The following is a 26875-nucleotide window of genomic DNA, read 5'->3' as shown; positions in this document are numbered from 1 at the left end:
GAACCCTCTGAGAGAAAATATGTCTCCTCATCTCTGTCATAAATGAGCAACCCCCTATTTTTAAACAGTGACCTCTAGTTCTAGATTCTCTCACAACAGGAAACATCCTCTTCACATCCACCCTGTCAAGACCCCTCAGGATTTTAAGGGCTGGATTTTACCGTCGACGAGTGGGGGCGAGGCCCACTCGCCGACGTGTAAAATGACGCGCGGTGACGTCGGGCGGAACTCCCGACAGCACTGCCCCCCCATTTAAATTTTTAGGAAGGTGGGGGCGCAGCAAAATCAGCTGCGCGCCCGCCGACCTGTCAATGGCCCATTGAGGCCATTGACAGAGCAATTAAAGTAATTAGTGGACCTGCCCATCCCACCTTAAGGTTGGCAGGCAGGCCAAGAGCCCCGGCGCAAACTAGAAAAATCATGAAACCTCATCCACGGGCGGGATGAGGTTTCATGTAGGGTTTTTAAAATTTTAATAAAGTTTTTTTGGAAATTATGAACATGTCCCAACTCATGTGACATTGTCACATGAGGGGACATGTTAGGGAATTTTTATTTTTCTATTTTTAGCTATTTTACATTTAGAGCCGATTTCCCTGAGGCTGCACTAAGCCTCAGGGAGATGAGTGCGCTCTTTCGTGCGCATGCGCAAAAGAGCGCATTCTCATTTTAGGAATCCCTCCCACCCACACAGGGAGCACGTAGCGCTTCCCTGCGGACGTCACGCTGGGTGGGCCTTAATTGGCCCGCCCACGTAAAATGGCGCCACGCTTCCAATCAGGGATGCCGATCGGAAGCGCACCCGTATGCACCCGCCCATCAACTCCCCCTCTCCCCTCCCCCCCACCCCCACGAGGGGAAAATTCAGCCCTAAAGGTTTCAATTAAGGCACCTCTTAATCTTCTAAATTCCCGTGGATACAAGCCTAACCTGTCCAGCCTTTCCTTATAAGACAACCTGCCCATTCCTGGTATTAGTCTAGTAAACCTTCTCTGAACTGCTTCTAATATATTTACATCTTTCTTTAAATAAGGAGACCAGTACTGTACTCAATAGTCCAAATAAGGTCTCACCAATGCCCTGTACAACTGAAGCATAACCTTCCTATTTTGTAACCAATTCCCCTCACAATAAATGATAACATTCTATTAGCTTTCCTAATTACCTGCTTTACCTGCATACTAATCTTTTGTGATTCATGCGCTAGGACACCCAGATCCCTCTGAATCTGAGAGCTCTGCAATCTTTCAACATTTAGATAATAAGCTTTTTTTATTCTTCCTGCCAAAATGAAAATTTCACATTGCCCACATTATACTCCATTTGCCAGATCTTTGCCCACTCATTTTACCTATCTATGTCACTTTGTTGCCTCCTTACATCCTCTTCACATTTTACTTTCCTATCTTTGTGTCATCAGCAAATTTAGCCACCGTTCCTTTGGTCCCTTCATCCAAGTCATTTATATAAATTGTAAAAAGTTGAGGTCCCAGCCCTGATTCCTGTAGCACACCGCTTGTTACATCCTGCCAACCAGAAAAATACCCATTTATGCCAACTCTGCTTCCTGTTGGCTAGCCAATTTTCTATCCATGCCAATATATTACCCCCTACACCATGAGCTTTTATTTTCTGCAATAGCCATTGATGTGGCACTTTATCAAATGCCTTCTGGAAATCTAAGTACAGTACATCCACCAGTTCCCCTGTATCCACAGCACATGTGACTCCTTCAAAGAACTCCAATAATTTGGTTAAACATGATTTCCCTTTTACAAAACCATGTTGACTCTGCCTGATTGCCTTGAATTTTTCTAAGTGCCCTCCTTTAACATCTTTAATAATAGTTTCTAACATTTCCCTGTAACAGATGTTAGGCTAACTGGCCTATGCTTTCCTGCTTTCTGTCTCCCTCCCTTATTGAATCAAGGAGTTATATTTGCTATTTTCTAATCTAATGGAAGCTTCCTTGAATTTAGGGAATTTTGGAAAATTAAAACCAGTGCATCAACTATCTCACTACCCCCTTTTTTAAAGACCTTAGGGTGAAGTCCATCCGGACCTGGGGATTGTCAGCCCGCAGCCTCAACAATTTGCTCAATACCACTTCCATTGTGATTGTGATTTTCCCGAGTTCCTCTCTCCCTTCCATTTCCTGATTTAGAGCTATTTCTGGGATGTTATTTGTGTCCTCTATAGAAGACCAAAGCAAAATACCTGTTTAGTTCGTTCACCATCCCCTACTTTCTATTATCAATTCCCCAGACACACTCTCTATAGGACCAATGCTCACTTTGTTAACTTTTTTCTTATTTAAATATCTGTAGAAACTTTTACTATTCGTCTTTATATTACTAGCTAGCTTTCTCTTATACTCTAATTTTTCTCTCTTTATTAATCTTTTTGTTATTCCTAGCTGTTCTTTATATACTTTCCAATCTTCTGATCTGCCACCTGTCTTTGTGTAATTATATGCTTTTTCTTTAAGTTTGATACTGTCTTTAACTTCTTTAGTTAACCAAAGATGGTGGACCCTCCCTTTGGAATTTTTCTTTCTCATTGGAATGTATATATTCTGAAATTTCCCTTTAAATATTTGCCACTGAATTTCTACTGACATATCCCTTAACTTCATTTTCCAGTTCATTTTAGCTAGCTCTGCTTTCATGCACTCATAATTGTCCTTATTTAAGTATAAAATACTAGTCTTGGACGCACTCGTTTCTCCCTCAAAATGAATGTAAAATTCAATCATATTATGGTCAAAGGGATGCCTTTGCTAGGAGGTTATCCAGATAGAATTTTCCTATTCCTCCTGCATCAGCACTATCCACTCAAAATCATTCTTGCTTAATTTATGATCCATTTTATTTGCCACAAGATAACTGCCAAAATCCGGCAGGGTGGATAATGATGATGCTTTGTGGGGTTAGACTAATTGAGGATGCCTGTTTGGAGATGCATGCCTCTATCAACTCCCTGGTCTCTGGCTTCATTCCATGCGACATGCCTCGAGGAAAAGAATAAGAACAATGGCAATGCAGTTGAACTTTGCTTTCCACGTAATGGTTAATGAAAATGAACAGTTTTTTAAAGTCTACTGTGGTTTCAGCATGTGAATGGGTGAGTAAATGAATAGGATGAATAGCATGTAAAGTTGTCCACAAACCAAAGTTGGGACCTGTTTAGAAAAAAAATCTTAACGTGGGGTCAATTCTGGCAAAACCATACTTATTTCACATCTACATTCTGAGAATTGAATGGCGTCCTGGGCTACTGCCAAGGGCCTTAAGAGCCAAACACATGGTATAGACTAGAGTCCTAAATAGGTCACATGGTGTAAGTGGCAGGTTCATTAACTAATTCAGTATTTAAAAAAAAAAACATTCTTTTTGGTGCCTGGTTTATTTTATCTAGTTTAATAATTTACTTTGGTAGGATATGAACTCACAATCTCAGAGCTTTTAGTCGCATAGCTGCCACACTATGATACCTGCGTAGCCTTCTGCTTCCTCCTTATTCTCAATTTCTTGAAATCCCATTTCATATGGTGGAGAGGATTGTGGTTGAGGATCTTCCTCCTCTATAACTTCACTCCCTCCTATTCTGCGCAGTCATCCACAAGAAAAAGGAATAACTGGCAAGGTTTCCAGAATACCGATGCATCAGTTTTCTGGTGGACCTGATTGCAGAACAAGCATTGTGCAACTACAGAAGATGGAACAATCTGGCAGGGGAGACAGCAATTCAGAATGTAAGGGATGGAGCTTTTAAGCTGGAAAGGAGGTGCAATCAAGTCTTATCGGGTGAATTTTGGACAATCATTGGAAGCTTTCAAGGTCATGCAAGATTGTAATGAGTCATAGCATTCAAATTTTACCCATTACATTCAGGCAAGACATCATTTGGGTACCCACCTTGGCATACTTGCTGAGATCATTAAATCTTTTGTAACACTGCAGTCAAGTCCAAGGAACAATACTATTTGTATTCACATGAGTCAGCATCTTCTACCAAACATTCTTGCCTAATTGCCATGACAAATGGCCATCGACAAGAAAGAGAATTTCCCTCCTCATCCATATGCTTCTCCTAAAAGCCTTGCAGCTGTATTAAAAGTCTGGAGAGCACCGCTGCGCTCATGACTGCTGGTTGATACGGATGAAAATCCTTCTTATTCAGCCTCTTGCAACAGTGCCCCTTTAAACTGCCTCAAGCTTTGAAGTCCTGCAACTTGCCCACTAATGGGCAAACTGACAATCAGTTCCTATCCAATGCGTGGCCACAATATGTTAAACCAGGCTTAACTCAAACACGGGCAGGTTCAGTATCCATCAACTCAATCAAGTCCTGTTACCTCCAACCACAAGACTGTGTTCAACCCCATTGCCTTTAAGAAACAAAGGAGAGACTGAAAAAATACTCTTTTCAACTTGTGTTTATACAGTACCTTTAACATAGAAGAGTGTCTCAAGGTGCTTCAGAGGTACAAGATCAATAACTAATATTCTTTGTTTTCAATGCATTTACTTTATTATGAACTTAAATTTTCCTACTTCGTACAATCAAGTTGTCAAGTTTCAGTTACCAAATGTCAAGTTTACAGGTTATCATTTTTATCTACGCTTTAATCCATTTTATTTAATACTACACATTTACTTAAAATCCATCAACAGTAACATATTAAAATTTATACTCACTGACATTATCAATATAATTTCTTTATATTCTCCTGGAGCAGCAAGGACTTGTGGATAAAGAAATAGCAGTTCCCTGTAACAATAAAAAAGGGCTTGATTTCCTGAGTACTTTGTCACTGTTTATGAGAAACTAGCAACTTAAAAGAATGTATATTATTTATCCAATTATATATGTATAGGCAACATTCTTGCATTTCATAACTCTGCAGTTCAACTGTGCTGGTAGAAGGCCACTGGAGATCACACTTAATAAAACAGCCAACAGTAAGGTAATAAATAGCATTAATGGTGATCCACTGAGAAGTAATCAACTTGAAAGATTTTGAGTATGATATCTCAACATAAACTAGGAGCTGTGCTGCATTTTACAAAGTAGTGAAAATCTTTAAAACAAACATTCATAAGCTGCTGTTACATTTTAATAGTGCATTTGATGCACACACACTTTTTCCCATCATTGGCCAAATCAAGAACTGACCTAGTTGTTCCAACACTAGCAGAGATTCTTATGAACCTTGCGATCTATTGGCAGAATAATCTTCTTCTTACTAATATCTGTCGGAGAATTTACCAGATGTAAATGTAAATGATAGGAGGGGTAGGATGGAGGGGAGAGGGTAGGGGTGATGGGTGCGAGAAGGAAGCAGCACTGAGAGGCTGGTGAGTCTCCCAAAATCAGAATTACAAAATTAAAGGCATCTATTGATAATTTTATAGGAGTGTTCGGCGATAACCCTGAGTTAAAGTTACACAACAAAATAACAGTCTTGGCAGCATTTTGCACCACCATGCAAAAGAACTTCAGTGAAACCACTCTTGGAATAGTACTTTACATTTTACTTTGGCCCTTTTCTAATACACTTCTATTTGCTCTGATTGTCTCAGCATGGCAGTCAATTCAATGAGGCCATGCAATGGTGACTTTGATCTTCCGCCAAATGCCATATTAAAAAATGGTACCATTGATTAGCATTCTTTCCAACTTTTCCTCAAAATCTATAACATACTGATGTAAGAGTTAATCCGTGGGCCTATTATGATCTGGCATAGCTGATCAATATTCATTAGATACTCTGTATGCGATAATGGACAGTCAGTTTATTTTCATATTTTTGTGGCACTCTCAGAAAAGAAAACATCATGCACTGCAACTACCAATTTGGTCAGGGACTGAAATGTGAAGTGCTGCTGGTTGCTGTTGATGTGCCATCATTTTTGCAGCAGAAAAAGTGGTGGCAACTACATTCCTGTTGTAGTATTTGACCATTGCCAGACTTTAAAATTGAAGCAGCAAAGGGAGATAGTCCTTGAGCCTCTCCTGCAGTGTAAATCTTCTAGCACTCGAGATTGACTCTCTTCTAAATAAAACTGCAGCCAATAATTAGACTTATGTAGAGTTTGCACACTGGCATATAGAGCATATAATTAAGCATTAGACACAGTGTAGATATCAGGACTTCCACACTGTGATAATGATGTGCATTTGCAAAGTGGATGTTTTTAGTCCCTGTTCACTGGCATTGAACAATATGATTTTTAACACCATACCTTAAAAAGATAATCTTGCACCACGAGCAACAACTTATATTTAAATAGCATTGTAGTAGAATGTCCCAAGGTGCTTAACAAGAATGATATCAGTAAAAAAATTGACATACTTTGCCACTGAGCTATCAGCAGATGGCACAAAAGCTTGATCAAAAACGTTAGGTTTTTAGGATATCTTAAAAGAAGAGAAATGGAGAGACAAAATTCCAGAGTTTAGAGCCAAGATAGCTGAAAGCACAGTTGCCAGTGGTGGAGTGATTAAATTCAGGGATGTGCAGGAGGTCAGAATTAGAGGAGCACAGAGGTCGTGGAGGCTTGTAGGGCTAGAGGAGGCTACACAGAAAAGGCGATGCAGGGATTTGAAAACGAGGATGAGGATTTTGAAATTGAGACACCAATGGATGGGAGCCACTGAAGGTTAGCACACAGGGATGATAGCTAAATGAGACTTGGAGGGACAAACAAAAACGGAATAAAGAGTAGTTTAAAGGAGTAGATGTAGGTAAACAGGAGAGCAGACTCGCATTGTGTTGAAATGCATACGTATTAATGTGAGGTGTATTACACAACGTTGATGAGTTATAGTCACAGGTTGCCACAAGGGATTATGATACAGTGGTTGCAACAGAGAGATGGCTCAAACATGGGCAAGATTGAGAACTAAAGATGCCTGGCAAGAACATATATGAAAGTGATGGAGAAGGGAAAATGAAGTGGAATGGGAGAGGTGGCTGTATTGTTCAGGGATAAAGGGTGGAATTTTCCATTTATGAGAGTATTTGCAGTGGCAGGCAGTTTTGGTGGCACCCACCCCGCTGGCCAGAAATGACGTGAACTCACACCCAATTCCGCGTTTGGAGGGTCATTAATTACACACAGGCGAGTATAAGGCTGAATCAACTGGCGCTCGGGAGCTGATTCGTTCGCCCGCCATCAGCTGGCGGGGTCGAAGGTCCAGGCGCCGTGTTTAAAGACTAGTCCAACATAGAATCTGCCTCTCTCCAGCCCACTTGTCTTCCAGACACATGCAGAGATGTCTTGCAGCCAGAAGAAGAAGGCTGAGCACCTCATGAAGAAGGCAGGCCCTGATCAGAGGAGTGCAGGCACATAGGCATGTCCTGTATCCCAGGAATGACTGCAGGAAGCATAGCAGCCTCACGTCTCCAGCCTGGGAGACCATTGCAGAGCAGGTCAGCCTGGCTGGAATCCGCGCCCAAAATGCCATCCAGTGCAGGAAGAGGGTGAATGATCTCATCTGCTCCGTCAGGGTAAGTCATCCTTCAACTCCTTCCAATATCAAACTCTCATCATGGCATCATGCACTCAAACGGCTACTCTCTTCAGGGATCTCACACAACCATTAGTAGGGGACACATATCAACACACATTCTCTCACCGAGACTTTCACATCACCACGGTTCCATCTACCATGTTGCTCATACTCCATCCTCTGGTCCTTCTGGGGAGGGCTCACCACACACAGGACCATGCATGTCTCCCAACCTCTGCTCCATCCCTTCTCATCACATGTCTTTCTTTCTTCTTCATATAGGCCAAGTTGGCACACAATAGACGCAAGAGATTGCAGACCGGGGAAAGGATGGCTGACATCATTGCCCTTACTGAGTTTAAGGAAGCTGCAGCTGAGCTGACCGGGGAGGACAGGGATCGCTCCTGTGGGGAAGGGGAGATTGGCCTCTTCCACCAACCTAATATGGATCAACGCTCCATCACCTCATCAAATCCCGACAATCACAGTGAGTCACATACAGTCTTATCTAGCTCATGCTCATTAACTGAAACTCTAATTTCTATTTTCTAGGCACCAGCAGATTGAGGTCCTCAAGCCAGTCAAGCACCAGTCCGAACCCCCAGACCATTTCCAAAGAGGAAGCTCTGGAAGAACCGTCACAGTGTTCACATGCATCCTCCACCAGCTCAGAGACACACACGTTGGTGTGTGATTAGCTGTAGATTAGGCTCCTGCTCACTTTCTAGAGAACAAATCACTGACAGTTTCCTACAGCAGTCATAGGCAGGGACAGCCCAGGGCTCTGACAGTCAGAGGGCTGCTGGAGACCAGCCACCAGCTCAGTCCAAGTCAGTTGATAAGCCTCTGGAAGTGGCCACCAACTCAATGCTGGAGATGCAACGACAGGTGGTGGAACATCAGGCAGAGATTCCACAGTCACTCAGCAGACTTGGGGGAACAAAAGAGGAGTCCGTCCGCATTCTTTTTGATGTCATGTCTCTTCCATGCGAGCGCCTCGAGGTCACCATGAGAAGGCTTGCGACCACCATGGAGACCTTGATCCAGCAGATTTTGCCGGATTTGCGTTCGGCCCTGCACTCCATGGCCACATGCCTTGGTGGACACCATCAAGATGTAGGTAACATGTGGATGAGGCACCTTGACCTCCTTCCAGGCACACCATCTCCTGCAGGAGTCAGGGCAGGATCATCTGGCACCCACAGGGAGAATAAGCGTCAGCCAGGCACTCGGGGCCTCCTCTCGGGCCACTCCAAGGTTGTGCATCCGCTCACAGCCCCCTCTGCCCTGAGCAAGTGACCTTTATCAGACAGGGGCAATCCAGCCCTCGGGCCACCAGAGGACACCAACCAAGGTCATCACAGACATCAAGATGTAGCAGTCTGCAGGCTGCCTCCACCTTTGCTGCGGATGTCGAGGCTGCACCCAGGCATAGTGGTAGTTAGGAAAGTTATGAATAAGTGAAGTCACTTTTGGGTCATGCCTACTCTCAATCACCTGCAACATGATGGAAGGGATTGTCGACAATACTATCAAGCAGCACTTACACAACAACAACTTGCTCATTGATAAAAGCAAAAAACTGCGGATGCTGGAAATCCAAAACGAAAACAAAAATACCTGGAAAAACTCAGCAGGTCTGGCAGCATCTGCGGAGAGGAACACAGTTAACGTTTCGAGTCCGAAAGACTCTTCAACAGAACTAAATAAAAATAGAAGAGAGGTGAAATATAAGCTGGTTTAAGTGGGGGTGGGACAAGTAGAGCTGGATAGAGGGCCAGTGATAGGTGGAGATAACCAAAAGATGTCACAGTCAAAAGGACAAAGAGGTGTTGAAGATGGTGATATTATCTAAGGAATGTTCCTCATTGATGCTCAGTTTGGGTTCTGCCAGAGCCATTCAACTCCTTACCTCATTACAGCCTTGGTCCAAACATGGACAAAAGAGCTGAACAATAGGTGAGGTCAGCGTCCAAGGCAATATTAAACCAAGTGCGGCAACAAAGAGCCTTAGCAAAATTGAAGTCAATGGGAATTGGAGGAAACCTCTCCACTGGTTGGAGTCACACCTAGCACAAAGAATGATGGTTGCAGTTGTGGGAGATCAATCATCTCAGCACCTGGACATCACGGCAGGAGTTCCTCAGAGTAGAGTCTTGGGCCCAATCATTTTCAGCTGCTTCATCAATGACCTTTCCTCCATCATAATTTCAGAAGTGGGGGTGTTCTCTGATGACTGCACAATGTTCAGTACCATTCATGACTTAACAAATACTGAAGCAGTCCATGTCCTTTTGCACAAGATCTGGACAACATTCAGGCTGGGCTACTAAGTGGTAAATAACATTTGTGCCACATTATGCCAGACAATGACCATCTCCACCAAGAGAGAATCTAACCATCTTCCCTTGACATTCAACAGCATTACCATCTCTCATTCCTCCAGTCAACAGTCTGGGGGTTAGCATTGACCAGAAACCGAACTGGACTTGCCATGTAAATACTGCGGCTACAAAAGCATGTGAGGCCGGGAATTTTGTAACTCACCTCCTAACTTCCTAAAGCCTGTCCACCATCTACAAAGCACAAGTCTGGAGTGAGACGGAATACTTTCCACTTGCCTGAATGAGTGCAGCTCTAATAATATTCAAGAAGCTCGACAATCCAGCAGGACACAGCAGCCTGCTTGACAGGCACCCCATACACTGCCTTAAAGATTCACTTCCTCCACCACCAACACAGTGTTCTTGTGTTCAACACAGCACCTTCCAAACCTGAAATGTCTACCACCTAGAAGGACAGGGGTAACAGGTGCATGGGAACACCATCGTCTGCAGGTTCCCCTTCAAGCCACATACCATCCTGACTTGGAATTCTTTTGCTATTCTTTCACTGTCACTACATCAAAATAATGGAGGTGTACCTACACCAGATGAACTGCAGTGGTTCAAGTAGGCTCTCCACCACCACCTTCTCGAGGACAATTAGGGATGAGCAACAAATGTTTACTTTGCCAGGGACACTCACATCCCATGAAAGAATTTTAAAAAGTCAAAGATCTATATACATGCAGCCCCAGCTCCTTCTGTACTTGCACACTCTTTAGAACTTAAGTCTATTTTGCTCAATCCCTTCTGTGAAAATGCATCACTGCACTTTCCTGCATTAAATTCCATCTTCCACTTGTATATTCATTGTGGTAGCTTGTGTCCTGTCGCAGTCAATTTGCATCATCCTGACTGTTTGCCAGTCCTCCAAGTTTGCTATCATCTGCAAATTTTGGAATTTTACTCTGTATTGCAATAAAAGCAGTGGTCCTAGGACTGAGCCTTGGTGAACACCACTGTCTACCACCCTTAATTCTGAAGATCATAAGATACAGGAGTAGGAGTAGGCTATTCAGAACCCCTAGCCTGCTCCGCCATTAAATAAGATCATGGCTGATCTAACTGTGGCCTTAACTTCACTTTCCTGTCAAGCCCCCCTAACCCTTGACCCTCTTGTACATCAAAAATCTGTCTCATCTAAATCTGTCGAACCTAGCCTTGAATATTTTCAATGACTTAACCTCCACAGCTCTCTGTGTAAGAAAATTCCAAATACTAATGATATTCAGAGAAGAAATTCCTCATCTCCATCTTAAACTGTGCCCCCTGGTTCTAGGTTACCCCAAAAGGGGAAACATCCTCTCAGCATCTACCCTGTCATTTACCATGACTCCTTGTTTTCTGTCCTTAAGACAATTTTTTATACAAGCTGACATTACGCTCATGGAATAGGAGGGTTAGTCTTATAAGCCAGCCTTCTATGCTGTGCTTTGTCAAACACTTTCAAATGCATAGAGACAATTGCCACTGCTTTCCCTTCATTAACCTTCTCTATTATTCATTAAAAAAATTCAATTAGATTAGTCAAGCACGATCTGCCTTTTACAAATCCATGTTGGCTATCCTGAATTAACTCAAATCCCTCCAAGTGACTGTTGGTTTTTTCCCCTGATTATTGCTTCTGTTGAGTAATTCAATGTTCTCTGTAATATGTAAATTAATGTTCGATTTAATCCTGTCATTATCAGGCAGGCTCCATAGCTCCCAGGCTAGAGTTGAGCGCTGCTATGATTGTACAGTGTGGCTGAGGAATATGTAGATCTTGTGAGAATAGTGATATGATAGGATGTACAAAATGTGCAGTTACTTTGTGAAGACCCTCTGATCTAGAAACCTACTATTTTAATTATGGGTGTCCTTGGCTGGTAAAATAAAATACTTTATACTCTAATTAGTGTTTTAGTGGAGGATTTTTTCTTTCTGGAAGGGATAATAATTCCCTAATTCAGAATGAAAGGATGAAGATTAAGGCTACAATCTTAAATTGGAAACATTCATTAAAATAAGAAATGGCAAACAAAAAGTGCAAATACTCAATGACTTCCAGGTCTCACACGTTGCTGCTATAGCAGGAAACTGGTAAATATTGCCAGTCAATAAACCAATGGGTGTGGGTGTGTGGGTAGGGTCAGAGTGATTTACAAGTTGCATCAGTCTTTTTGCACATGCACACGCATGGTATAACATGAAGACCATATGGGTGCCCGAAAATCATTTTGGGACTGCGTATGTGCCCCCAGTCAGTCATATCTGCACATCTGCCAGAACTCCCAAGAGCTGACTGGGCTGGAAACCAGGAGTGGGGTCTGCCCAAGGATATTTTCTTGCTGCTTTGCTGCCTGTCTTGCCTGCAGCATGAAACTGTTTGCTATCTGCAGTGTGAAGCCTTGAGCCTGAAGATGCTGCAGTAGTGCTGATCTCCGAAGTTTCTTGTTGCTTGGACCTTGGTACCTTTGTAGTTAACCTCAATAGTAATTTGCGGTATTGTAGATTGTAGTATTGTATTGCTGCTATACTTGTTAACCTGTTATAATTCATAGCTGTGTTGCTAAAAATCAATCATTATGCTTAAATTGTGAATTGATTGTTGCTTAAATTACAGTAGTGCAACTATTAGAAAGCCACATATCAGTACTATAACTGAAGCAGCAATATAACACACACACATGTCATACAACACTGTGCTGACTTGATTTCAGCCGCGAATGAAATATGATCATCTTCATAACAATAAGTTCTAATATTCTTCCATAGCCAGCACTATTTCATATCTTTGCTTCTGGCAAGGCCTTCAGGTGTGCAGCAGAAGTTGGTGGATCTTACAAAAGCCCCAGAGGCACTGAATCCTTCTGAGGATCCACCATCACAGGGCTCACGGTTATGATGCACCAATTCAGATACTCGGCCTTCGGAGGGAGCAGTCAGACAGGAAGTTGGGATAAAAACAAAAAACTACTGCGGATGCTGGAAATCCAAAACAAAAACAGAATTACCTGGAAAAACTCAGCAGGTCTGGCAGCATCGGCGGAGAAGAAGAGTTGACGTTTCGAGTCCTCATGACCCTTCAACAGAACTGAGTAATATTAGGAGAGGGGTGAAATACAAGCTGGTTTAAGGTGGGGGGGTGGTGGGGGGAGAGAAGTTGGGGGGGGTGGTGGTGGTTGTAGGGACAAGCAAGCAGTGATAGGAGCAGATAATCAAAAGATGTCACAGACAAAGGAACAAAGAGGTGTTGAAGGTGGTGATATTATCTAAACAAATGTGCTAATTAAGAATGGATGGCAGGACACTTAAGGTGCAGCTCTAGTGGGGGTGGGGTGGAAAGACTGACATGGCATTAAAGGTATAGATTTAGAAATAATGGAAATAGGTGGGAAAAGAAAAATCTGTATAAATTATTGGAAAAAACAAAAGGGAGGGGGAAGAAACAGAAATGGGGTGGGGATGGAGGAGGGAGTTCAAGATCTAAAGCTGTTGAATTCAATATTCAGTCCGGAAGGCTGTAAAGTGCCTAGTCGGAAGATGAGGTGCTGTTCCTCCAGTTTGCATTGGGCTTCACTCGAACAATGCAGCAAGCCATTTCAACTGGTGACTAACTGTTCAAAAGTGAGCAAGAGCAGCTGGTGGTGGCAGGGACAGCTGTGGAGAGTCCCTGGAGAGTGTAGCCCTCTCTGACCTCTGCTCAGATGCACACAGATGCTGTATCCTAGGAACCATTGACGAAAAGATAATCATTGAGGAGTATAAGGCATTCTACTGACAGGCACACTGTCCATGACCCCAGAGAGAATGGAGGTATGTGCCTCAAGCATGAATGGGTTGATTTTGCAGGCCATTACAACAACGTCTTCTTGAATGGACAGGGTGCCCAACTCCATGGAACATCAATCACTGCAATAAAACAAGTCTACACATGCCTTGATCGCAATTGCACACATTCTAGATGTCAACATATCTGGCCCTTATATGGATGACATATGACCTTTCCTTGGCCTTATAGGATGTCGTTGATCTGCACCAAGTTGCTCTACAGTACAGCAGTGGCAGCAAAATCTGTCCAGCCCATAACAGGGATGATGGTGGAAGGGAACATGGAAGTGGGGACTCCACAACATGCATTTTTCACTTCTCATTGGGTTGCCACCCCACCACACCCAACAACTGACCCATCTCCCAAAAGCCAAGTCTGTCCCTCTGCAGGTGAAGCAATTTGGTGGTGCTCTCACGGACTCCAAAATCCAGAGGCCATAGGCCAAAAGCAATTCAACAGATAGAACAGGAATCAGAGCAGCCCACCTGTACCTCTGCTGAACCAACAAAGGTTTAATCACATGGGAGAGATACTGTACCAAGGATATTCGGATAGGTACATGAAAAAATATGATGTTGTTAAGTTTCTGTTCTTTAGCAGAATCACATAAAATTTATTACTTTGCACTTTTCCTTGTTGCCATTCTTTGTTGCCAGCTGGCCACTCACTTTTTCAATTACTTGAAGATGAATGGGAAGACATAAATTGATGGGAATCAATGAGGGATTGTGCAATGGGTAGTTTCCTGGACTGTTTTGTGTCACTGACATTGGAAACGGGAGAAGAATAGCCATTACATGTGTTTGTGATATTGGTTGTGGTGGTAACTAGCTGAAATTTGCAGTTAGAAGGGCATCTCTGGCAACCTGGGAAGTAATGTGAGCAGCTGGTGCTAAACTGGTGTCATCACCTTTATCCTCCTCTTCCTCAGATTGTGTCCACAAAACAAATGTGCTCTGCTCCTTTTTCCAAATTTCACTGCTGTGCAATATTGTAGAGAGCACAGCACAACCATTCTGGAGACCCTGGCTGGCAGAGTACAGGGCACCTCAAGGTCTGTTAAGGCACCTGAAGTGCATCTTAATTATGCTCATCACTTGCTCAATGACATACCTGGTGGTTATGTGCCATTCATTGTAGTGCACTTGGGCTTCATTGGTTGGGCTTCTCACAGGTGTCATTAACCAAGTTCAAAGGGGTCTTGTCTCCTAGCAGCCACACCTGGGCTGAATAATAGACTGGGGCACCAAGGGTGGGTTCTGCACCCAGAAGTCGGCAGCCTTCTGAATTCCAGTCCCACATTTGGAACACAACTGATAATACATTGATTGGGGCTGAAGGGTGGGTTCATCCTGCCCAATGAGTGTGATAGGGTGGGATATCCGGCCTTCAACATCATAGGCCATGACCTAGAACAAGGTTGTGGCCAGCACTTTAAAGGGCTTTCGAGCATGGGACAGTGTCAGGGGATCCAGCAGATGCAGAATTGAGTAAAAAGTCTCTGGAAGAAGTGTAATTGAGTAGTTTGCAGGCTTCGAAGGTGAGTGCATTTTATTTGGAGTTATGCTGTCTCCAAACCTTGGCACTATTCACAGGTGGTATTCTTTCTAAACCTCAGCAAGTTCAGCACTTCTTTGTGTGGAGGGAATATCATTTTTCTTAATATTACTGTGGGATACTGAAGCAGGTTTGTGGGGGCTGTATGTGTGTGTTTTGTGTGTGTGTGTGTGACTTATTTAATTAAACTGAAGACAGTCAGACTGCAAGGTTTAAACCATCAAAGAGTTGAAGTGTAAAAGCAGGCATTTTGAAATGGAGATGGGCAAGCTAAGCTGAGATCCCAGTAGATACAGTATTAATGGGAGTTTGTGTTAGGAGATAAATGAGGAGTGAAGTGTTAGCTGTTTGAATTTCAAAAAGACATGACCGGAAGTTTTACAACTGGCAAAACCGTAAATAAATAAGGCAAAGTTATGTAAATGTAATGTTGTAATGTTCCCGAAAGTGCTGGTCATAATGACAACATGAAAGATTTTTATGCTCTGGGAAAGGTAACTTCAAAGAAAGTTTAAAACAATGGGTTTTAAAGATCAAAAGGGAGAGAATATATTTAAGGAAAGATTGAAATCTGTATGGTGAGTGGCCATGAGAGCTCATGAAAGGTGGGCAGTGCAAAGACAGACCTGTGAAAAGTAGCCTCTAGCCACCCCAGAGAAGTCCTCGCTTGTTCCAGAAAGCCAGGTTTTGTTAAAAGCCTTGGAATTCCATTGTCGAGTGAGAGGAAGTGAAAAGCTCCCTTATAGCAACAGTAGGTGTCTTGTGATATTACTGGATGTTTTATAGATTAAGAATCTATTTGTACTGTTGCCTGGAAAAGGGTGTTTATGTGGGAGACCAGTTAAACAGAAACTTTTTGGGAAAGTTGTAAAACTAAATTTAACTGTCTAACTGTGATCTTGTGTGTTTAGGTTTTCTTTTCTTTTAATAAATGTTTTAATTTAATATTTAAAATCTCCAAAAGTGGTAGTGGAATCTTTACTTCTGACTTCAGTGCACATACCTTCTTGTAATAAAAATACAGATTACAAAACGTTGTGGTAGCTTGGCCAAGTTTCCCTTTGGGATTTGGTCAGCCCGGCAATTACCACCTGCCATATCACAACATTTGTGTGGAGGAGTTGTACATTTGTTACATGTTTCCCTACAAAGATGTCAGCACCATTGGAGCAAGGAGAGAGGTGAGGGAGAAGGGCCAAACCAACCCCTAGACTCAACAAGGACTCCCTCAGAGCCATCTTGCATACAGTCTCCGTCCCACATGAACAGCTGATGCCAACCCCTGGCAAGAGGAGGAAGCCTAGCCAGACATGTGCAGTGTTGGAGGGGGTGGCTGAAGAGGTCAACAGCATTGGCTTGGTCAGAAGGATTGAGCCCAATGCCAAAAAAAGGCTAAATGACCTAATGACTACGGTCAGCATGTCCTCAGTATGAGCAATCTTGGCCCAGTGTGCTATGGGGTGCACTCACAAATGCAAGAAGGATGTGAGTTTGGCTGGTCCTCAAAGGCAGCTTGATTCAACAAGGACACAGCTGTCCTCATACGATGTCATTGTGCATTTAAAGCAATGGTCCAGATGTATAGCAGGTGGCTTGCAAAACCAGCCTATGACAGATGAGCATACCATCCAAGTTGACATACATTGAGGTCAAAATGAGTTTTTGGCATCCCAGAAGATTTGAAAGTGTTAATGACTACATTCTTACAAATATTTTCAGAAGTGAGCCCACATCGCCTGCGAGAGAGCCCATACAGGCGGGGGAGTACTAAACCTGGAAGTTTTGAGCCCTTTCGAGGAGGTGGTTCTGACGCTCATGCACCCCGAGTCCTCCAGGAGTATAGGCAGAGGTGAGATTGGAGGAAGGCCTGGGTCTGGTGAGATGGCAAATGACTCAATCAGATAGAAAAGAGGACAGGGCTAGTTGAAATCTAATGCAGGGTAGGTATTATTCAACTAATATAGTTCAGACATTGGATCCCTGACAAACTTCCTCATCTGAAGCTTCAGATGATCGTTCGAGTGTACATAGCATCTGCAGAGTCTCATCGCTCAAGTTGGACAACAGAACGATTGATGAGCACCTTATAATAGAACTTACCTGGCAAGGTCTTTGATGCCTTATTTATGTCTCTTTGTTGCAGGAGAAGCTTGTTCTGCTCAGCCTCTGCCAGAAGCCACTCTCCTTTGAGGAGGAAGAACCCTCAGAGGATGTAGCATTACATCCTCTCTCAGCACCATCGCAGATACCGGCACCTCAGCAGGGACTAGAACGTCGGTATGGGGTCATGCACACACTGGTGAGGGCACTTCACATTCACACACGCAGCTGCTGGAGAGTATGGTGGAGCAGGCCTCGGATGAGCGTCCAGGGTGATCCAGAGACTGATGAGCCTCTGGAGTCGTCCATAAGGCGGCAGATGCTGGATATCCAATGAGAGGTCCTCAAAGATTTGGCAGGCACACAAGAGGGGTTGCTGGCTCTGGCACAGATTGTGGAGGTGTCCATCTAGGCCATGTGCACTGTGATCACCCACTCTTCAAAGCACCAAGTTTCCTCCATGGGCAGACTGGCGACTCCCCTGGAGAGGCAAACCGAGCACATGGTAGATGCAATCGTCAGATGCACTCCGACCTGTACATCATTGCCCTGGCTTTGAGCTCAGGGGCACAGAGCCAGGGCAACAGGTTCGCAAACCCAGCTCCTGGGACCTCACCGGTTTTCAGGGAGGACCAGCCGGTCCTTGTGGTAGAGTATGACCAGCAAATGTCTGCATCTGGAAGCACCTCTCAGGGCACTTCTGATGGGAGCAGCATCTCCTCCATCCACCTGCCCTTGACACTAGGTTGGCAAGATTGGCTAGCTAAAAGGAAACAGAGGGAGGCATAAAAGTATCTTTTTCTGGTTGGCAGGATGTAATGAGTGGTGTGTCACAGGGATCAGTGCTGGGGCCTCAACATTTACAATTTATATAAATATCTTAGATGAAGGGACTAAAGTTGTTAAGTTTACTGATAACACAAAGACAAGTAAGAAAGTAAGATGTGAAGAGGACATAAGGAGGCTACAAAGGGATATAAATAGGCTAAGTAAATGGACAAAGATCTGGAAAATGGAGTATAATGCGCGCAAATATGAAATTGTCCGTTTTGGCAGGAAAAATAAAAACATATTATCTAAATGGTGAGAGACTGCAGAGCTCTGTGATGCAAAAGGATCTAGGTGACCTTGTACATGAATCACAAAAGTTTAGTTTGCAGGTACAGCAAGTAATTAGGAAAGCTGATAGAATGTTATAGTTTATTGTGAGGGGAGTTTACAAAAGTAAGGACGATATGCTTTAGTTATGTAGGGCATTGGTGAGACCACATCTGGAGTACCATGTACAGCAGGGGTGGGAAACCTCCAGCCTGAGAGTCGGATCCAGCCCACAGGAAGATTTCAAAATCCAGCTCTGCCCCCCGAACCACATGCTGCACTCTGGACCAGCCACCACCATGTTCTGAAGCCTGAGTTTCAGCCACAGTCACCAGAGGCCCAGGCTGTGGGGAGACAGCGAAGCTCAAGAGCAGGCGGGCAGGGCAGGGACAGGAAGCTGCCGGCTGCCAATCGGGTGATAAAGTGTGAGCAACCCAGAGTGCGGAGAAAGGGAGCAAGACTCCTAGGACAGAGTGGTAAAGGAGAGGGAGAGAGAGAGAGAGACAGACAAAGTGGGAAAGGAGAGAGAGGCAGACAGACAGAATGGGAAAGGAGAGACAGACAGAGTGCAAAAGGAGGGAGAGACGGACAGAATGGGAAAGGAGAGACAGACAGACAGACAGAGTGGGAAGGGAGAGGGAGAGAGAGAAACAGACAAAGTGGGAAAGGAGAGAGAATGAGACAGAGCGAGTGAATGGGAAAGGAAAGCAAACAGAAAGTTGAGCTGAATTTCAGGAGTGCTGTGATTGAGACACAGAAGCTGTATTACTCTGGGCTTTTTTGGATAATTTGGTGTTATCTAATTTGAATTTATACAGTATTTCTGTTATATTCAGCCACATCGAATCTCGGAAATCTCTCAAACAGCACAGTTAGGAATATTGAGCGGAGATATTGACTGCGTAAAAGCAAAAATAAAACTTGGCTACTGCAAACAAAAGAAGAAAAGTGGATGCAGAGTGTCCTATCTTTAATGTAAAATGGATAAACAATTTTTTTTTGTGGAGGTGAAAGGCAAACCCTTGTGCCTGATCTGAGAAGAAGTGACTTTTGTCATGAAAAAAGTCAACATAGAAAGACACTACAGCATGAAGCACATCAACTATGAAGAATTTCAAGGACAAGTGCAATTGGACACTTGCCAGATCGAATTAATGATATGGCTCAAGACACTAAAAAGTCTGAAAGATTCTGCGTCTGATTTCGGGTTTTACTCTCTGGTTACTGATGAGACTACGGACATAAAAAATACATGCCAACTGGCAACTTTTCTGCATGGAATCACAGCAGATTTTGAGATTCGAGAGATCTTGCTTGCTTTAGTAGCAATGCATGACATCACCAAAAGCGAAGATATGTTTGAGAAGGTTCCATTAGCAGTGCACGGGCTTCAGTTATCATTTGAAAAATTAAGTGGTCTTACTACTGATAGTGCTCCAGCTATGGTTGGATCTCAAAAGGGATTAGTTGCTCTAATCAAGAAAAATTGAATCTCCTCAACCTTGATCCAAGTAAGTTGATTGTATGTCACTGCATCATTCATCAGGAGAATCTGCGTGCACAGTCCGTGCGGCTGAGCAATGTAATTTCAACAGTAGTATCGAGCATTAACTTCATTAAAAGTAGAGGGTTAAACAGTCGCTAGTTTAAGGAGTTATTGAAAGACCTTGAATCAGAGTACGGTGATTTAGTTTACCATTGTGAAGTACAATGGCTCAGCCAGGAGAGTATGCTGTTGTGGTTTTACGAACTGAGGGATGAAGTGAAACTTTTAATGCAAAGTGAAAACCTGTGGCCCAGCTGAGGGACATCAAGTGGCTGTGTGACTTGCCTTTCATGGTCAATATTACACAGTATCTGTCTGAGCTCAATGTCAAATTGTAAGGGCCTAACCAGCTTCTTACTTCCCTCTTTCAAATGTGAAATCATTTGAAGCCAAGTCAAAACTGTGGCAAATGCAACTGGAAAAGGGCAACACAGTGCATTTTCCTACCCTTCAGAATCAAAAATCTGCAACAACAGTGGAGCACGCCAGGGAGTGTAAAAATTTACTTCAGAAGTTTTCTGAGTGATTTCAAGACCTAAAAGTGAAGAAACTAGAATTAAACATTTTTGCCACACCGCTCAATATTGAAGCAGTCGATGTACCTGAAGACTTTCAACATGAAGTTATAGAGCTGCAAAGCAATATTGAACTTAAGGCTAAATACAATAACCTGCCTTGCTGGAATTCTACAGACTCCATGTGGGCACCGATGAATTTCCAAACTTGAGGAGACATGCGCTGAAAATTGCACTGCCTGTTTGGAACTACATACTGCTGTGAGCAATTTTTTTCAAAACTTTCTCGCAAAGAGCTATCTGCGTGCCAGATTCACAGATGTGAATTTGGAAAGCCAGTTGCGAGTAGCAATACCATCAGTGCCAGCAGACACAACAAGGCTCAGTGAGGAAAAGCAAACTCAGCCATCACATTAAAGCAGTTGGGCGGGTTGAATGTTTCTGTATTCTCTATTAAAAAAAAGTTGTTTTTTATGTGCGTGGGGCTCATGACTGATTTTGTCTATGTATGAATGGCCCTTGATAAGAAAAAGGTTCCCCACCCCTGGTGTACAGTATTAGTCTCTTTATTTAAGGAAGGATGCAAATACATTGGAAGCAGTTCAGAGAACGTTTACCAGACTAATACCTGGAATGGGTGGGTTGTCTTGAGAAAAGGTTAGACAGGTTAGGTTTGTATCCACTGGAGTTTAAAAGAGTAAGAGACAACTTGATTGAAACATTTAAGTTCCTGCGAGGTCTTGACAGGGTGGATGTGAAGAGCATGTTTTCTCTTGTGGGACAATCTAGAACTAGGGGTCACTGTTTAAAAATAAGGAGTCATCCGTTTAAGATAAAGATGAGAATTTTTTTCTCTCAGAGGGTCGTGAGTTTTTGGAACTGTCTTCCTCAAAAGGCGGTGGAAGCAGAGTCTTTAAATATTTTTAAGGCAGAGGTAGATAGGTTTTTGAAATAGCAAGGGGGTGAAAGGTTATAGGGGTTAGGTGGGAATATGGAGTTGATGTTACAATCAGATTAGCCATGATATTAAATGGCAGAGCAGGCTCGAAGGGCCGAGTGGTCTACTCCTGCTCCTAATTTGTATGTTCACATGACGTAGTCCTCGAGTAGTGCTGTGGCAACTCAAGATTGTAATGCATCTCAGCTGAAGTCTTCTAAAGTAGCAGGCTGCTCAAGGCCTCAGCCAGAGGATGACCCCCCCCCCACGTCATCCAAGGCAAGGGAGATGTCTGGTCACCCGCCTCGCTCCAGTGCAGCCGCAAGGTGGGGGGAGCACTGTGCCGGGGCACCCGTCAATGCTTTAGAAAATGTCCACATTAGTCTCAAAGAAGGACAACTTGGGTAACTTGTTTATTCATACGGACTCAAAACGTTAACTGTGTTCCTCTCCGCAGATGCAGTCAGACCTGCTGAGTTTTTCCAGGTATTTTTATTTTTGTTTTAACTTGCTTATTGTTTGCTGTTAATAATTATTTCACGTTTGCAAATAAGCACACATCTCACATACCCCTCACATACCCTCATGCTTATATTTTAATGATGTGCTATGGCCGTGGCACTTGGATCTGAAGGTTGACAAGCGCTTGAGAACGCTGAAGGAGGGCAGGAGGAATCGTGTTTTCATGCAGGGAAATGGATATTGCGTAGATATAATGTTAACAGGACTTGCTCATGACACATGGGCAAAGTATCATAGTATCATCCAGGTGGCCCCCAAGCATGTCTGATGCAGTGACATTATTGACTATTTAAACCTCTGGCATATTAAGGCAACCCTGGTGTCATGGCCATCCATGCAATCAGGTCAGGGCCTTCAACCTGAACACCACTGCATAAAAGTCTTCACTGATGCGATGTTCCAAAGGACTGGGAATTCCACAGGATGTCCATAGTCCAGTAGATAGAGCATGAGGATTCACGACAATTCCTATGTTCCCTTGCCTCATCCTCGTCTTCCTCCGAGGATTGGCCGCTATCTGGCGTGCTTTCATCCTCCAGAGCATCTCCTCTTTGGATAGTGGGGTTATGGAGGGTGCAGCAAACCACAAACATCGGGGACAGATGTGAGCAGCAGTCCTGCAATGGCCCTCCAGATTTGTCCAGGGATCTGAATCTCATCTTCAGGAGACTGATGGTCTGCTTCATTATGGCCCTGGTGCTTCCATGACTCTCACTGTACCTCCTTTCCACCTCAGCTCTGAGCATCCTCACAGGCATCATTAGCCATCTCTTCAATGGATACCCCTTGTCACCTATGAGCCATCCATCCAAGGAATCAGGGCCACTGAAGACATCTGGCACCTGAGAGTTCTGAAGGATGAATGGCTGCTGTCTGATCACAGACCAACTGGACATTGAGCGAGTGGAAGCCCTTCCTGTTGATGAAGGTGCAGGCCTGTCCAGCAGGAACCTTTATGGTGACGTGCGTACAACCAATGGATCGCTAAACCCTGGGGAACCTTGCAATTGTCGTGAATCCTCATGCTCTATCTACTGGACTATGGACATCCTGTGGAATTCCCAGTCCTTTGTAACATCGCATCAGTGAAGACTTTTATGCAGTGGTGTGCAGAGGTTGTGTGATACCACAGAGGTCTTCACTTATTTGTGACAGGCTGCCTGGAAAGAGATTGTCATAAATAAGTTGAGCACAGCTGTAGCCTTCAAAGCCACAGGCTTTGGGTGGGGGAGATCTCCCCTGCGAGCATTTCACAGAGTAATGTGATCTTGGCTCTTGATAGCCTGAATCTTCTCCTGAATTGGGTCTCTGACAATTGCAGATAGCTCAATCTCTGCCTATAGACTCTAAGGGCTGCATAAGACCTTCTACACCTCTGCTGAGGGTCTCTGAGTGGCTGAGTCTCCTAGACCTCCCGCTCTGCGCTTCTTCTCCTCACTTTCCTCCACACTGGAGGTTGTGTCTCCCACTGAGACCACAATGCCTATCTGTCACAGATACTTTATAGCCCTGTGAGATGGGCAGGAACAAAATCTAGCACTCATCAGAGCACTCTGCAGCCAAGAAAAGGCCTCCACCTCAAATGATTTCAGAATGCTTAGTCTGCTCATTCAGATGAGCACTCTCTGCAGTCACTGATGTACTAACTGCTAAGCTGAGACTCTGTGCTCTGCTGCAGCTTTTAAACACACCCTAACAAGCTTACCCATTAAAAAATGGATTCCCCACATGGCATGATTCTGACTCTAAAGCTGTACTATTAACTTCAGAGCACATTATGGGCAGTCAATTGGGTCGTTAATGACCTTCATTACACCTTTGAGATTACCATAGTGTGGGCGGAGTTCCGACTTTTAAGCCGCCCGCAGACTGTGTTATTCAAAACCGGCGTGATGATGTTGGAAACGCCGCCCAACATCATCACGCCTGATAATACACCTCCTGTTGCGGAAATCAGTCTAGTTATAGTAGCGTATTATTGAGCTCCTTAAGTTTGTTTCTAGCTCCAAATTCATCAGGGAGCTTGGATTGCTGCAGGACAAAAGCATCATGGAGCTCTCCAGGAATCTTCTGCACATGTGCATGCATATCCCTCTGTGGTTGCACCATTGGTGGTGTGGAAGTTCTTGCGGTTCACAATTACATCTGGTTCATCTGAGGATGTATAAATTGTCACAAGTGCACAACTGATGATACCCTGCACCTGTGGGAAACCAGCCAGAAACACAAACATGAACAGCTGTTCATTCTGACTGGTATCAGCGCAGGCAAATTTCACATAATTACCAGCTCCAGGAAACATCCATGCTTATATACTTGTGAGCTGCCAATTGGAAGATTTGGCTATGCCTTCAGCAGAACCTGGAAGGGTTCGGATGCAAAAAAGTTAAGAGAGGTGGTGACTTTGACAGCCACTGGTAACACTTGGCCAACAGGTCCTATAGGGAGAAGGTCTTCTTTTAGGAGGCTGCAACTAGCCTGATCTGATTCAGAAAATCTGTGGAATTGAAGCTCCCAACAAAAATAATGTGAACAAACTAATACCCACAGCAGCTGAGTACTGAGTATTTATTGGAGTATTTGCATAACTTTTAAACAGTCTATCAATTGCTGTTGTGTTCTCACCATGGTATCAAAATGAAGTCAAAGCGGTCGCCCAGTTTACAGCTTTGCAGAACACCTGCGGTCTGTCCGCAAGAAAGACCCAAACCTCCCTGTCGCTTGCCATTTTAACACTCCACCCTGCTCTCTTGCCCATATGTCTGTCCTTGGCTTGCTGCATTGTTCCAGTGAAGCCCAACGCAAACTGGAGGAACAGCACCTCATCTTCCGACTAGGCACTTTACAGCCTTCCGGACTGAATGTTGAATTCAACAACTTTAGATCTTGAACTCCCTCCTCCATCCCCACCCCCTTTCCATTTCTTCCCCCTCCCTTTTGTTTTTTCCAATAATTTATATAAATTTTTCTTTTCCCACCTATTTCCATTATTTTTAAATCTATACCTGTAATGCCCTGTCAGTCTTTCCACCCCACCCCCACTAGAGCTGTACCTTGAGTGTCCTGCCATCCATTAATTAGCACATTCTCTTAGATAATATCACCACCTTCAACACCTCTTTGTTCCTTTGTCTGTGACATCTTTTGATTATCTGCTCCTATCACTACTTGCTTGTCCCTACAACAACCGCACCCCCCCCACCCCGCCTTAAACCAGCTTATATTTCACCCCTCTCCTAACTTTACTCAGTTCTGTTGAAGCGTCATGAGGACTCGAAATGTCAACTCTTTTCTTCTCCGCCGATGCTGCCAGACCTGCTGAGGTTTTCCAATTATCTTAGGTTAATAGGCAACCTTCCTCTTCCGAGAGGGTTGCATGCAACCAGTCTAATACACTTGAGTTAAACACAGAAGTGAGTGGGCTCGAGCCAGGTTCCAAGGCTTTCATGTTTTGCTGACTTTATTACCCACCTGCACCTAAACCTACATGCACTTCGAGGTTAAATTCCCCTGCAGTTAACAGAAAAAATGGAATCTACACGACTGAAAGGAGCATTTAAGTAGCAATAGGAGAATACCTTGAATTTTTCATATTGAATAGTTTACATTACCTGCATGTTATAATTTGTAAACTTCTCACATCAGCATCATCACAATTCAAAGCAACTGTTATGCCACACAATTTTCGAAAGTCAGGGAGACTAATGAAGAACAAAGACTGAAAACTACAATTTTCCTTCATCTTGTCAGCACTGAACTCTGATCTGTCCCTGTGAAACAATTTTAAAAGGTAAATATCATTAAAACTATTAAATTACTGCATAAATTACATTTATATGAGCTCATTTAATGTACAAAGCATCCACGTTTGCTTCAGTGGCATGGGGAAGACAAATACTGAGACAAATAAAGAGGTTAGAAGGGGTAATTATAGGCTTGGCTGAAGAGGTGTACTTTGAGGGATTTGAAGAGGGGGAAATGGAAGAATTGTGGCAAAGAGAAGCTATAAACAGCTGAGAGACTAGATCTGGAGGCGGTTAATGAATTAAGGAAGGGGAAGGTCATGGAGGAATTTAAAGGTAAGTACACCAATTTTAAATTTCTGGCATTATTGGATCAGGAACCAACTAAGGTCATGACAAAATATGCAATGGCAAAGCAAGACTGGGTTCAGGATAGGAAAAGAGCAGTGTTTTGGATGAGCTGAAGCTTGTGGAGGGGGGAAGATTGGAGGTTAGCAAATAAAACATGGGAGTGGGCAAGTTTGGAGGTAACAAAAGCATGAATAAGGTTTTCCAGCAGCTGATGAACTAACATGGAGTCAGGTGATGTTAGAGGTGGAAATGAGCAGTCTAATGATGGAGAGGAGGCAAGGAAGAAATTTGCCTTGGGGTTAAAGAGGGCTTTCAGATTATAGTCTGTTGACTCCTGAGTGACCAGGGAAGTTGAAGGAATCAGGCTCTCTGCCAGATGTTAAAGATAATAGCTTCAGCTTGTCAGTATTTAACCAGAAGACATTAGCCTCATTAAAGGCTGGTTATTAGACAAACAATTATTTGTTTCAATGAGTTTGTGACTTAATTCATTTTTCCCATCGCACATCAGTCCTGACATTGACAGCTCTGTTAATGAACATGTACTACATGTTTTTAACTACTATATATTTTATCACATAGCATAGGCAGCCCCTGCAGAAAACTATACTCAACGATAAGGGAAACATCTGATCATCATGATGTCTAAATTATGTAACTTTTCTTCGGATTTTTGCCTGTAATTCCCAGCATTTTTGATTTTCCAAATGAATGAAAATAAACCTTTAGCTGTGTGTGGATTGGTTAAACCCTCAGAAACCCCCAGTTGCACATAGGGACATATCCACTT

At 43.5% G+C, this 26875-nt stretch overlaps 1 protein-coding gene across 1 annotated transcript in view; it reads right to left on the bottom strand.

Annotated features, from left to right (window-relative positions):
• The window catches only part of c4h18orf63 (chromosome 4 C18orf63 homolog), a 66664-nt gene extending 61894 nt beyond the window's left edge, over positions 1 to 4770 (bottom strand). Inside the window, exon 1 of the mRNA XM_078539683.1 lies at positions 4701 to 4770. Coding sequence (XP_078395809.1) covers positions 4701 to 4706 — 6 coding nt within the window. The 5' untranslated portion in view covers positions 4707 to 4770. The remainder of the gene's footprint in view (positions 1 to 4700) is intronic.
• Between the last annotated feature and the right edge of the window lie 22105 nt (positions 4771 to 26875).

This window comes from Cetorhinus maximus, chromosome 4, assembly GCF_964194155.1.
Source record: "Cetorhinus maximus chromosome 4, sCetMax3.hap1.1, whole genome shotgun sequence".
Lineage (NCBI taxonomy): Eukaryota > Metazoa > Chordata > Chondrichthyes > Lamniformes > Cetorhinidae > Cetorhinus > Cetorhinus maximus.
This window is presented reverse-complemented; position numbering and strand designations above follow the sequence as displayed.